The sequence below is a fragment of the Lactuca serriola genome, chromosome 9 (genome assembly GCF_051521515.1).
Source record: "Lactuca serriola cultivar US96UC23 chromosome 9, Lser_US96UC23_V15, whole genome shotgun sequence".
Taxonomy (NCBI): domain Eukaryota; kingdom Viridiplantae; phylum Streptophyta; class Magnoliopsida; order Asterales; family Asteraceae; genus Lactuca; species Lactuca serriola.
Genome location: NC_136416.1, coordinates 27,813,553 through 27,828,190, shown reverse-complemented (window position 1 = coordinate 27,828,190; position 14,638 = coordinate 27,813,553). Strand labels below are relative to the sequence as shown.

At 29.1% G+C, this 14,638-nt stretch overlaps 1 protein-coding gene across 1 annotated transcript; it reads left to right on the top strand.

Annotated features, from left to right (window-relative positions):
* Positions 1-185: 185 nt before the first annotated feature.
* Positions 186-2,526, top strand: LOC145072123 (RHOMBOID-like protein 2). Its single transcript, XM_079018507.1, has 6 exons — positions 186-523; positions 628-791; positions 867-1,030; positions 1,107-1,357; positions 1,457-1,574; positions 1,660-2,526. Exons 1-6 carry the CDS (start codon positions 186-188, stop codon positions 1,783-1,785), a joined length of 1,161 nt encoding a protein of 386 aa, XP_078874633.1. The 3' UTR covers positions 1,786-2,526.
* Positions 2,527-14,638: the final 12,112 nt, after the last annotated feature.

Sequence of the window (14,638 nt, the reverse complement as noted above, 5' to 3'; positions counted from 1 at the left end):
AAATAGTAACATACCATGGGCCTCCAACTTAACACTCCGATCATCTTTCATCCTCCTCGACATATCCACCCACCGGAATTTCTCACATATCAAATCCTTAACCTTATCAAAATTACTTAATTACCAACAGCATCTAAACAAAAATTAAACCACCACCACCCCGATCATAGAATCCAGCGACTGCCATGGACGTCCATTCATCTGCGAAGAATTCACCTGCGGAGATCGAGATCAAGGTGCATAGCATCCCTCCACCAGTCGGCTATCCGCCTTTATACACACAGCCACCACCTCTAATCCACCACCATATTCCTCCGCCTCCCTTATATTATCATTTTTCCGAGGAATGGTTTCCCTGGTTAGTGCCCTTCATCTTCATCGTCAACGTAGCCCTATTCATTCTCTCCATGTATATCAACAACTGCCCCCTCCATTCCCGGAGTTGTGTCGGTGTACAAATGCTTCAACGTTTCGCCTTCGAAAATGTCCAAGAAAACCCCCTTCTTGGCCCTTCCTCCGCAACGTACGTTCCAATATATATACATTCAATACAGTAATTAACTTCAATTAATGCTTAATGGAGTATCTATCAAACTAAATAACTTTATCGTCGGAGTTTGATTTTAGGCTACTAAAAATGGGAGCATTGGATGCAAATAAAGTGATCCAAGAAGGACAACAATGGCGTATTGTCACTTCCATGTGGTTGCACGCCGGCGTCCTCCATATTTTCACCAATATGTTAAATCTCCTTGCGGTTGGAATTCGCCTCGAACAGGATTTTGGTTTTGGTGCGTGACTTTTTACCTTTTGACGTTTCCATTTCTTCATGTTTTCATAGTACTCCTCGAACTGTTTTCCCATAGCAAGAATTGGGTTACTTTATACACTATCCGGACTCGGTGGTAGCTTGTTGTCATCTTTGTTTCTCCGAAAAAACATTTCCGTTGGTGCATCTGGAGCACTATTCGGTTTACTTGGAGCAATGCTTTCTGAACTACTTACAAATTGGACTATTTATGCCAACAAAGTACGTATATACGTATTCATTTTCATTTATGTATCGATACACGACTAGTGCTAATAACGTATGTTAATCCATGCAGTTGGCAACATCGACAATGCTCATTCTCATGATCCTTATTGGCCTAATGGTTGGAATCCTCCCACACGTAGACAACTTTGCACATATAGGAGGATTCATAACAGGATTCTTCCTCGGTTTTATCCTTTTGGTTCATCCACATTCCAATCGGATAAACCAAACTATCGCTCCTCATGGTTACTACACAAAATCGGAATACAAGTCATGTCAACACATATTCCTTGTTCTTTCCGTAATAGCTTTATCTGTGTTGTAAGTGTTGTTCAAATCTCAAATACTTTCCATTTTGAGTCGTTTCATTGCGTTATATATGCACAGGGTATTGAGTTAATTTGATTCGTGCATGTGCAGGTTTACAATGGGATTTGTGTTCCTTTTTCGGAAAGTAAATGGAAACGATTATTGTTCTTGGTGTCATTATCTAAGTTGTGTGCCTACGCGTCTATGGAGCTGTGATCCACTGTGCAATGTAAGATTTTTCTTAGGTTTAGTACGATTATTTGTGTTTCGACTAATTGAGACCAATTTCTTTTGATATTTTTATGGTTTTTTAGTCAATACAATTAGGCAACCAACTAAATTTGACATGCCTAGACAATGGAAAGTCGAGGTCGTATACACTTCCGGCAGGTTATGGTGTTATCTCGGTTCAAGAACTTTGTTCAAAGCTGTGCATCTAAAATATACACTTACATATAGGACTGTTAGGAAGAAAAAGGTTCGGTCTTCTCTCTTAGTTTATAGGTACATATAACACTTAATACAACTCGTACTCTTGATATATATTACAACCATCAGTTTGTGATGTGATCAAGAATAACAGCGACATGGTGGATTCAGTACTAGAAAATTTGTTTTAGCACTAAAAAATTCCGAGGAACATATTTTAATTTGTCGGTAAAAATCCCGACAAAAATAAGCCAAGAAACTTACACGAAGTATTATATTTGCTATTATGAATGAAAAATGAAGTATGTTGCTACTATGAATAAAAACAGTACCTATATTAATAATTTGTTGTTATAATTGGATTAAAATAAAGTGTGTTGTTACTTAAAAAAAAATAAGTGAATGACATAGAAAAGTAAAGTATATTGTTATTATGGAATACTTTGTATGTTGCTATAATGGATAAAAAATGTTGATATATATTTTTTGTGTGCTAGTTATATATGTTTGTTTTAAGGTTAAAGGCGTGGGAAAGAATTTTGATGCAACAAAAACAAGAAAAAAAAAGGAACAACAACTAAGGTGGTGTTTGTTTTTTCGAAGCGAAAATTCATGAAGTCTGCGGACCACCTTTGCAATCCTCTGTAGCAGAAGAGGTGGAACAAACGGCTGCAACCTATAATAAGAAGCATGTTTGTTTTTTAACATCTGCAGACTGCTGCAGTAAACTGAAATTTAAATAAACTAATTTTATAAATTGAAAATAGTTATCAACATCGAAATTTAATAATTCTAGTTTTAAAACATTGAAATAATAATAAAAAGAACATGTAAAAAAACAAAAATATAAAACCTTTTTTAAAAAAAAAAAAACTTAAAAAAATATAAAAGAAGCTAATAGTTTTATTCTAGAAAAAAAACTAATTTTAAAAAAAAATAAAAAAAGAAAATAATAAAAAATTAAGAAAGTATTGCAAACGATGTCTACAAAGTTCGTAAAAAATTACACACGTTAAAAAGATGCAACTGAAATTGAAAATATTATTAATAAAACGGTAAAAAAAATTAAAAAAATCAAGTTAAAAAAAATTATGGAAATTATAAAAATAAATTGTATCACATCCGTAAATAAAAATTTAAGAAAATCAAAGTTTAAAAAAAAAAGTTATACAAAAATTCTTAAAAAAACATTTAAAAAAATGAAAGTTGAAGAGGTTAGAAGAGGCAAGTCAAGTGCTGCGCCACGCAGCACACGCGCAGAGGTTTTGTAGTCTGAAGTCTTCCAAAAAACAAACTGCTACGAGAGGTAAAGTGTTGCGCGTGTGCTGCACCGCGTAGCAATAAATGGTTTGAAGAGGTTTTTATAGAAAAACAAAAGCACCTAACTCAACTAATGAGACAATTTGGTAACCCTCCTGAAAATCCATTTGTTTTTTTGTAAATTTTTTGTTAAACATGCTAGTGAGGTACAAATACCTAATTATTTTGGTGAAGTATTGGATGGTAGCTATCATTTTGGTAATGTATTTGATATTTGGATAGGAGTTATCACTCTGTTGAAGTATTCCTTAGTAGCCACCATTTGGGATAAAATTGTATTGAATTGTTTTTATATATGTATCATTGTGGTTGAAAGTGCATATTGGATGAATTTGTATTTGATTTTTAATTATTATATAGTTTATAAAAAACTTATTTGGAATCTTTGTATTTTATAGATTTTTTTTTAAAAAAATTTTTCATTATTACCAACACAATACCAATAGAATAATGCATTAAAATAAACTCTTTCGAAAAATTAATCCTTCGGAAATGAACTCTATGGGAATTTTGTCAGAAATATTGTGTCAGGAAGCCTCGTGGGAATTTTCTACGAAATATTTTGTCAGAATTTTATTAGAAATTTCTTCGGATTGTTGTCGGTACCTTGTTTCCCACAAACCAGTTTCGTCAGAACTTTATCGCTAAACCATGTTTCCTACTAAATACCGACACAATAGGTCAATAGCCGGTAACCATACAATTTTCTAGTAGTGATTTGACCAGGGACAAAGCTCATTAGGACAGGGTTTGATTGCATTGCAATTTTTATGGAAGTACAACCCCTCGATTTATGCACAGTCTATGCTTAAGGTCCTTTATTAATTACATGTTCGTCCATAACCCTAATTAGAGTTCATAATCAAGTCTTAGCTGTTACCTTGTGTTTTTTCTTAATAATAATAACTAGACTAAAATGCATCCTTAGGTATGCTAAATCGGACAAGTTGAATCCAAGTTCTTTTTCTTGCACCACTAGTTCTTAAGGTGCTCTTGCACCAATCTTCCCACCCTCTAACACTGTTAGAAGTTTGTTGTTGAATGTTTGTAAAAGACGTTTTGATATTTTATAAAAAAGAAAAAAAATAATAAAAAATGGGTAGAATAGAAGAAACATGATTGGTCATCCTTCATTGTGGTGGTGACCAGTGACCACATTTCACAACACCGCAACCATCACGATACACACAGTCATAGTGGGCTGCCACATTAGCAACTAAGGCACTCCGTTAAAGGCATTCCGAATGGTCATTCGTAAGCCTTTGACGGAGGGAATATATTTATTTAATTAGAAGGGAAGTGGAGGGAAGTGTTTTATAATACTCCTTCCGTCCGAAATTGATATTTCACTTTTGATTTTTGAAGTCTTTTTTTTAACTTTGACCTTAAATATTTTTATTTGTGTTATATATTACTTAATAAAACTTATAACGATGAAAAAACAATTAAAATACAATTCATTCATATATTTTATAACAAGTATTATCTATCAAAATAAAAAATATTTAAGGTCAAAATTAAAATAAAATAAAATAAAATAAAATAAAATAAAAAGTAAACTATAAATTTGAGACAGATATAGTACTATTTTTAACGACAACAAGTCCCTTGGACTTTATAAAGTTGTAGGCTTTATTAATTCTTTTTTAGCCACTATTGTGAATATTTGCCACATTTTTCTATTGCATTATCTAAAAATTTATTTGTGCTTAAGTCAAACCTATCACAAAAAGAAACATATCGAAGATATGTCAGATATAAATACTTTATTTTATAATACATCTAATGAGAGTGTGGCCCTGTTTTACTTTGTCTATGTAAATTATATATTTTTTTCTTCGATAAGTAAATCTAATTTACTTCTGATTTCACCGATATCTTAAACATTATTTGAGCTTTCGACTTTACGAAAAAATGACAACATCTAATACTGTTATGTTAAAAGCCTTTTGGCCTATGGCAAATCAAATATACTAGAAGTTTTGTAAAACCAATAACATACAAGTTATAATGGCTTATATAGTTAAGCGTTCATAAACGGATACCATGACATACAAAAACGATAATTAATGATATAAAAAAGATAAACTATATATTTTAAATGTTTATTTCGTAATATCTCTATCTATTTCCGGCAGTTGAGCCATGATTTGTGGCCTCAATCATATGGCATCATGATCAAAAGGGATATGATTATATGTTAACTTGTGATGCATTCAAAGTCAACAATAAAACTCTTGAATAATTATAATGTCAAACCTTTTGAAAGCTTGCAAAAGCAAAGCAAACACATCTTCCTTTCCAGAAATATTCCAATTTGACTTTAACAAAAGTGATCTACTGTGTTTTTTTAGTTTTTTTATTATTATTATTATTATTTATCAACTTAAAACCCATTAACCCAAAACCTTTCTACCTTTCTACCGCAAAATAGCTGACCATTTCACAAAAATAGTCACGAAGAATTAGTGAAGTAGCATTTCTCAATAAATAAATAAAAAAGCCTTATGCAACTGTTTCACCGTATTTGTTAATTCGCGAAATATTTTGTCAAATAGCATGTAACTAACTTACTATTTTATGGATTTTGTAAACATAGACATATACCACGAATTATGTTCAAGTAACTCCAAGTTAGATCGTTGTTGACGTTGAGGGAGTTTAAAATACAAGCTCCAAATCGTTTGAAGTTATCTAATAATCAGTTTTTTACTTCAACAATTATTTCACAAATTTGTAGATATTTCCCGCAAATTTTTCTAACATGTTTTACTTCTTTGTACACAACCACATGTTAAATTAATTACTTTTATATTTGTTTACTTATGGCCTTTTTAAGGAATTTCTATGTATTTTGCTAAATCTTTTCTCCTAGTTCTAACTTTGTTTCTTATTTTTTAGTGTGTAACAGAAGGTCAACAAACAACTTAAAAATCAATAAATGAGAAAAGAGGAGGAAATCCAAGACTTTAAAGAGTTTAGATAATCATTAATTAAGGCTACAAAAGAATGCTAAAGATCATGATGGAGATTATAGAGTATCTTTAGGGACCACGATTTTCCTCTCATGGGATCATCTGCATAATTAGCACCATAGCACTAGAGACTTAAAAACCAAAATAGAACTTAAAAAGTCTCGTCGGTGTTGTAAGTCTTGTCTTATCTTAGTGCACATGCTAGGAGGTGCAATGTGATTATTAATTAACTTTACTTTTTAGATATACCAATGGAAAGGCTTGTGTTTCAAAATCGTAACATATACTTGCTAGAATTTCGTTTGTAGATGTAGTAATTCGTTCTATAGCACTTGTTCTATATATGGTGTAATTTTTATTACTGTTTGTGGATATAACAATTTGTTCTCTACTATGTTTTAACTTTTATGATGTAATTTTAATAATTATTAGTGATTTTAATTAGTTTGCAATATATGTTATGAAACCAATACCAAAAATCAAAAAATATCAAACTATATATGAATTAGTAATATTTATAATACAATTTGATAGATTATCAAAAAATAACAACATAAATTAGAACATAAACCAATTCGGCATATTCGATATATCAATAAAAAACACGATATTAATTGGAATCCTAAACCAATTCCATATATCCATCTAAGCCACTAACATTTATCTTTATATTACTTGATGTGTGATGGAAAACAAGTCCATCATAGTGAAATTGCAAAAATTGTTATTTTTCTATCATTTCAACATGAATGTATGCCTAATAAAATTCTTCATGCTCTGCAAGAAAATACATTATGTCTAAAGACATATCATTGGTGAAGAGTGGTGTAGTATATCGCCCATATTAAAGATGTATTTTTGTTATTTATTATTATTATTATTATTATTATTATTATTATTATTATTATTATTTTGAAAGGAAACCTTATTAACAAGGATTTTCAGGTCAGTTTCCGTGTATCGATTAATTTTCCGCTGCGAACATGAGGTTACGCCTCATGCCCTGGAGTCACTGCAGGCGAACCTTCATAGTCATATGGACTGAGTAGTATCAGGATTTGAACATAGGTCAATACGTTATCCATCATATCTTCCACACGTACATGTCTTATTAAGTCACAACAATCCAAATGGTTATCTTTTTGTTATGTTTTACATAATAAATGATAAGAAAGATAATCTCAACCCAAAAACCATAATGTAGAATGGTTCATCTAAATGATAAGAAAGATAATCTTAACAGTCAACTATATTTTATGCTCTTAACAACCAACTATATCATCATGTCATTGTTTTGACTTTTGATCCTTTAAGAATCAAATCTCTTTTTTGCTTGAAGTAGAATGTTGAGATTTTTTACTTCCAAAAGGGAACGTTGGACCATCCTTAAACGGCCAACATTTGAATTTTTTTTATCCTCCACCACATTTTCTTATAAAGTGTTTGAATAATTAGTTTTATAAAATATTTACACTTAGATTGTTTAAGACAAACTTGTAGGTCTTTACACATGTTTAATTATACTTTATAAAGTGTTTTGAATAATTACATATGACAAGACAAAACAAGTCATATATATATATATATATATATATATATATATATATATATATATATATATATATATATATATATATGTTTAGTTTATTGTATTCTAACTAACTATTGTGTGGATGTAGGAATGATTGTGCACCAATCATTTTATTTATTTCAAGAAAGTGATTAATATATATTATTAAATTAAAGATAATTAAAAAAATATCATGTAATTTCACTATAAGGGTATTTTAGACAATTGAGATCAATTTTAAAAAGGAAAATTTCATGTTTTTAGGAATAATTAATAATATTGATTTTAAAATTCTGATTTTTTTAATTAATTCAATTTTAACTATAACATAATTTTTAATTTTTAATTAAACCCGATTTTATTCTGTCGGAATGACATTCTGTTAGAATCATATTCTCTAGGAATGTCATGATACATATTTATGTTAGAATGATATTCTATAAGAATGTCAACACTAACTAATAACAAATTTTTGGATACAACTTAAATTTTTCATTACCTTCTTAAAAAATAAAAAGTTTATACAATATTTTATAACAATTAAATACTCACTAATAGTAAACAAAAACATGTATATTATTTCACTTGAATATTCTGGAGGAATATATTATTACATATAGTCCTATCATTTTATTGTAGATTATCCTATCAGAATATAACGACGAATAGTTCTTTTTTTGTGAAGACCAATGACCATTGTCATAGAATTATTCTATCAGAATGAAACACGGCATCATCTAATCTCCAAGCCCTTGATCATCATGTTCTTTCCACCTGATGCATTTCCTTGGAACGAAATTCATGATTCATTAAGTCATTTCAAAATACTCCAATACAAAATTAGCATTTTTAGTGTTCTACTTTTATAAATATAAATCATGCATACCATAATATATCTATTCTGGACACTTGCCAGGATTGGTGCACCACGGAAAAATGAAAATGCAATATAAAAATTTCATCTAGCAAGAGGTCATGGTTTTCCCTTGTATTAAATTATAAATTAACAATTTAGGAAAGATTGTATATAACTTTGACCTACAAAAATGTAAAATTTCTCATCATATACATGATATTTTCAAATTCTTGCACAAATTTAATTATTTAAACAAAATCATCTAAATAGGAGATCATAAGATACCAATAGACTTGCGTAAACGAAATCATCTCACGAGTCCTCACTTTAAAATGAGTCATTACGCGATTTTATATATATATATATATATATATATATATATATATATATATATACACACACACACACACACACGTCAACGTCATAAAGGATGTATGGAGAAATAAAAAAAAACGGAGGAGTACATAATCTCACACCCATAACTAAAGAGCATTTATAATGGGAGTTTTTTTAAAGCTTATTACTATTCATTTATTTATATTGAACACTTATTACCATTGGAGTACCTAGCTTTTTTGGTTATTTTTATTGATCACTCAATATATATTGAGTGGTCAATATAGTTTAATTATTTGTACATTTAACCCTCTCATTTTCTACTCATATTTTATTTTACCCTTTAAGTATATTTTAGTTTTTAATTTATTTATTTATTACAAGTTAATTAATTGTATCAAATATTTAATGATATTTTATGAAATATAAATTTATAATGATAATCTTTATTAAAATAGTTTGTATTAAAATATAAATGTGTTTAAAAATGACTAACTAAATGGAGGGTATTATGTAGAACATTTTGAATAGATAAGGATTAATTAGTTAAATTTAAAGAAAAAGTTATTGGGAGAGCTCAACCATTGGAGATGTCATTTAATTAAAGGTTAAAAGTAATGGGATGATAAGGTGTCAATGATATTAAATCATAGTATAGATTAACCATTGAAGATGCTCTAAGTCGATGTGTTGAATCGGGTAAAAATATGATTAATCATGTCAATTAGTTATTGACTTAGCCTGTCATACCCAAATTAATAAGGTTTCTTCGAATAATGTTGTCTTATCTTGAGTACATCAATCTTTTTAAACCTTTATAGGGTTAGGTTTATTGTTCTATGTTGGTTATATTAGTGCATCTATGTGACAAGTACAATAAATGTTTATATAAGTTAAGGAATATGACTTATTAAAGTAATTAACTTTTCGGTTTGCTCACGTATGGATAATTTTTTTTTTATTTTTTACACATCCAGGTAACGAACTTTTTGAAAGTGTTTATATATGACCATTATGACCTGTTGTAGCAGATTACATCTGATCATAATGATCCTATGTAAACATTTCGAACAAGTTCATTACATAAATGTGTATAAAAAAAATAGTTACCCAAATATGAACACAATGAAAAATAAGAGTAAATTACACGAATGGTCCCCGTGGTTTGGAGAAATTTATACATTTGGTCCCTAACTTATTTTTTTTAACTCGAATGGTCTTTATTGTTACTTTTTGTTGTGCACTTGGTCTCTGTCTTACCTAAAAAGACTATTGTGCCCTTATTAATTTATTTTTTAATTAATGTCGGCGCTTCACCTTTATCAATGTAGTCGCTTCCCTTATATTTTTAAAAAATCTAGCAAAGGAGGGTCGAGTGCATCCTGTGGTAATCGAACCCACGACGTCTCAATTACTAACTCGCAAACTTTTTTATATAATGTGTAAAATGTTGGAAGTTATACATAGGTTATTATTATATAAATATATTTTATGAATACCGAAAAATGAATTTTTATGTATTTATACATTTTAAAATTATATTTATATGTATTTACCTATTTTGAAAACATATAGACATGTGTATACATATTTATTCATTTTAAAAATATATGTATACATATTTTCTAAAGTATTTTTACATTATATATATATATATATATATATATATATATATATATATATATTAAAAACATATTTCATATGCATTTGTATATATTAAAAACATATAAATACATTTCTGTAAAGGTACAATACGGATTTATACAAATAAAATAATATTTTGGTATTCATAAAAGTGTATTTATATAGTTTTAAATTTATAGAAAACGTGCGTATACGTAATTTTTCATTTTAAAAATATGTATACGTATTATATATATTAAAATATTTTAAAATTATATTTATATATGTCTTTATACGTTTTTAAAATATATGTACGTTTGTATATGTATTTATTCATTTATTATATATATATATATATATATATATATATATATATATATATATATATATAGGGAAAAATGAATATACCCTTAAGGGTATATAAGCTTAGGTATCCAAATACACTATACTACGTCGTTTTTTATTATATAATACATTGTAATTGTCCGATGTTCTTATAATTTAACTTCTAACTTGATTTACGTTCATAATTTTTATAAATTACACATTTATCTTCATCTTACATAATTTTCATTTTCAACTACAATATATATAGCCTAGTAGGTGTTCGACAAAAAAATGTGATGTAAGAGAAAGATAATCGTGAAATTTCAAAAATCTTGAAAGTAACTCAAGTTATAGGTTGAAGTTAAAGAGCATTAAAACGAATATATCAAACAAAACAACGTATTATGGTGTCTTTGGGTACCTAAGCTTATATACCCTTAAGGGTATATTCACTTTTCCCATATATATATATATATATATATATATATATATATATATGTGTGTGTGTGTGTGTGTGTGTGTGTGTGTGTGTGTGTGTGTTAAATACGTAATAATATATATTTTTATGTGTGTATAATAATAATAATAATAATAATAATAATAATAATAATAATCTATGTAAAAACTACCATCATTTTACAAATTATAGGCGTGTTCGATAAAACTAGTTTGTAGCATGTGTCGTGGAGTGGGTAGCTGGTGACGTTTTGTTAAACGCTACGTGATGTAGCTTTTAGATTATGAGTTTTTTGTTTAAATTAAATGCTAAAAGTTTGGAATGTCAAACGAGACTTTTTATTTAAAACTGGAGGTTTTGTCAAACGATAAAATGCTAGAAGCTAGAAGCTCTCAAATGTTTACAAACACTCTGTGTCAGACACACCTATATACAATAAATATAATGTTATGTACATCAAAATCTTTCTAGCCTAGTGGTAAGGAAGAGTGTTAGTAGCCGATAGGTCCTACATTTGATTTTCGCGATCTGTATTATGTCCTACCTTTGATTGGATTATTCAGATAAAAGGGAAGGGTCACGTTAGCTCCACAAATCTATGTCACCGACTCACCGTCATCGGCGTCACCTAAGCGGAAATGACCTGCTGTGGACAGAAAACCGGCTAAATGGCAAATATGAACTAGATTTCCGAACATTTATATATCAAAAATCGTCAGAAGAACAAAAATGACAAAATTTGCAAAACTAGACTTTTATATCTTACAGATAAAATATAATTAACTATGATAGAGAAACATGAATTTCCTACTTCCTTGGCAATTGGCATAATAGTTGCTTACGAGTTTTTACCATGGTTGCAGAAATCGGGATTAATCGTTTGGCGTTCTCCAACCATCGAGGATTAGGACATTAATCGAAAATTTATGATTAATCGGGTTTGGTGGGATTAATCGGTCAACAAAATTCGAAAAAGTTGAAAAAAGTCAAAAAAAAAATGTCAAAAAAATTTGAAAAAATTTAAAAAAAAAGATTAAAAAATTCAAGAAACCAACTTTTTTTTTACTCCAAAATTTTCAAATTTTCAAAATTTCAAATATTATACCAAAATGTTCATATTTTCGTATTTCCAAATTACATTTTTTTTATTTTCTAATTTTGAAGTACTTGTTTTTCTTAAGATATATTAATATTTAATTAATTTTAATATTTTATTAATAATCTATGGTCTCTGATTAATCATCGTTTAATCCCCGCCAAGACCGATTAATCCCTTAACATCAGTCGACCGTCGAGCTACCGTCAAGCAATTTTTACAACCTTTGTTTTTACTGAAAAAAGATGTGACTATAATTAAGAAAACATGAGGGAGATTTTAGTAATTTGTAATAGTTGGAGTGTAGAGTGAAAAAGTTAATATTGTTAATGGGAGTTGAGTGCGGGGGCAACTTATCAAACAATGGAAAAAGTGGGGGCGACGCGTGAGGCTCGAGATGTAGGTGGGCGCGCGTGATGTCTTCGTATGCTTGTCATTAAAGCCTGCCGCATATGGAGCCGCCGATCACGGTGATAATTGGGTCCCATTTTTTCAACAAAAATTCTGTTTACAAAACTAATCAACCAAACTAATTGCATTTCAACTCTTAATTGATTACTCGTGTATTGATTGATTATTGCAAACAAACCAAGCAAATTTTAGTATTTGTTTAAGTAATAGTATAATTTATAATAGAATGTATCAAAATAATTATAAATCATCAATAGTTAAGAGTTTCAACCGTACTAGTACAGTTTATATGTTGAGTTTTTCTTTATGATAATTAAAAATAATTCATTAATTCAAACAAATTAAAAAAACTCCATAATAGAATAAATATTTTATCAACTTATTTATAAAATTCATCATTTTATTTATATAATTTTATTATGTTTATATAAGTTATCTACTACAAAACATTATGGACTGGTTATTTCTAAACATATTTTACTTTTAATCATACTTTTCGGTATTTTAATTTTGTTTTAATAAAAGGTAGATTACTTGAAATTAAATTTTGTTTTTTTAAGCAAAACAATGTAAATTTTAAATAAACTAAGAGTACCTCAAACTGAGTTTTGTTTCCGAATTATTTTCATAGTGTACTAATAAACGAAATTGCATGTAATGATTGTTTTTTGTATTTTATATTTATAAATAAAGAAAATAAGTACTGTTTTTAGGTCATCTAATCACGGGGTTAACGCATCCAATCCCCAAAAACCTTCAATTACGGGCAACAGGTGTACCAATTCGACTGCATAATGTACATTTCTTTAATGCATGAGAAGTTATTGCTTAAAAAGGAAAGTAGGTGACTTTAATGATTTTATGCGACACCCTCATTGATTGTACGGATGTTTTTGTCTACAGGGAAATTGTCTTTTACCCTACCAAACCCTGAACCATTTAAAAATAAAAATTAAAAAAAAAAAAAAACAACTTTTACGGTTGGTTCTTTTCTATCCCGCCAAATATCATAATGTAAAACGTAGTAATAGTTTTCCCTTTAATATAAAAATATAGTAACAATAATGAAAAAAAATGTCATATACATTATATATATTTTAAGAGCGAACTACAAAATGGTCTTCGTTGTTGTTGGTACGATTTTATAGTTTTAGTCTTAGTCTCTTGATTAATCAAGAATAGTCCTTATTATTGTAGGTTTATATTACACCTCCGGTCCCTATCTTAGTTACTGTTACGTTAGTTGTCTTTAAGTTAAGTACAAATAAAATGACAAAATTATCCTATCTTTTTTTTTGACATTTTTTTAATGAAATCTTACAAGTTCAAAAACCTTTTATGATAATTCATACAAAAATTCAAATAAAATAGTAGCCACATGATGTTATCCATGACATTACCTTCCTAAGGGGATGTTTGTTTGCCTTTTAATTGGCAAATTAAGAGGCATCATCTTAAAAATTTAGATGTTTGTTAGCGTTTTAATTTTTGTCTGTTAATATTTCAGACATGGGATTGTATCTGAAAAAGAACAAGAGGCATGTGTTCCTATATTGCCCTACACGACTTCCCTCTTTTCTTTTCTATTTTATACGCCGACTCATTTTCCCTCCCAACACACTACGATTACCTACAATCCTTTGCCGCCAGACGCTTCGCCTCCGTCAGTCGTTGCCATCATTGCCCTTCGTATCTCCGGTGTCAGCCTCCCACACCTCCGATGACACTTTCGCATATCAAAGGTCGTCTTCAGGTATGTACCGTTCTTTAGTTTTTCCTTTTGTAACAATCCAAAATTCAAGTAAAATTTTGTCATTTAATAATTAAAAATTCTCATTTAATATTCAGAAAGATTAGAGTGTTCATAACAACTAGTGGGGGAAATACTGGAGA

Excerpts from the sequence above, each read along its gene's own strand:
- LOC145072123 (XM_079018507.1), top strand. The coding sequence starts at position 186 with ATGGACGTCCATTCATCTGCGAAGAATTCACCTGCGGAGATCGAGATC. Across the intron at positions 1,031-1,106 it reads GGACTATTTATGCCAACAAA|TTGGCAACATCGACAATGCT; the intron begins GTACGTATATAC and ends TAATCCATGCAG. Across the intron at positions 1,575-1,659 it reads GCTGTGATCCACTGTGCAAT|TCAATACAATTAGGCAACCA; the intron begins GTAAGATTTTTC and ends ATGGTTTTTTAG.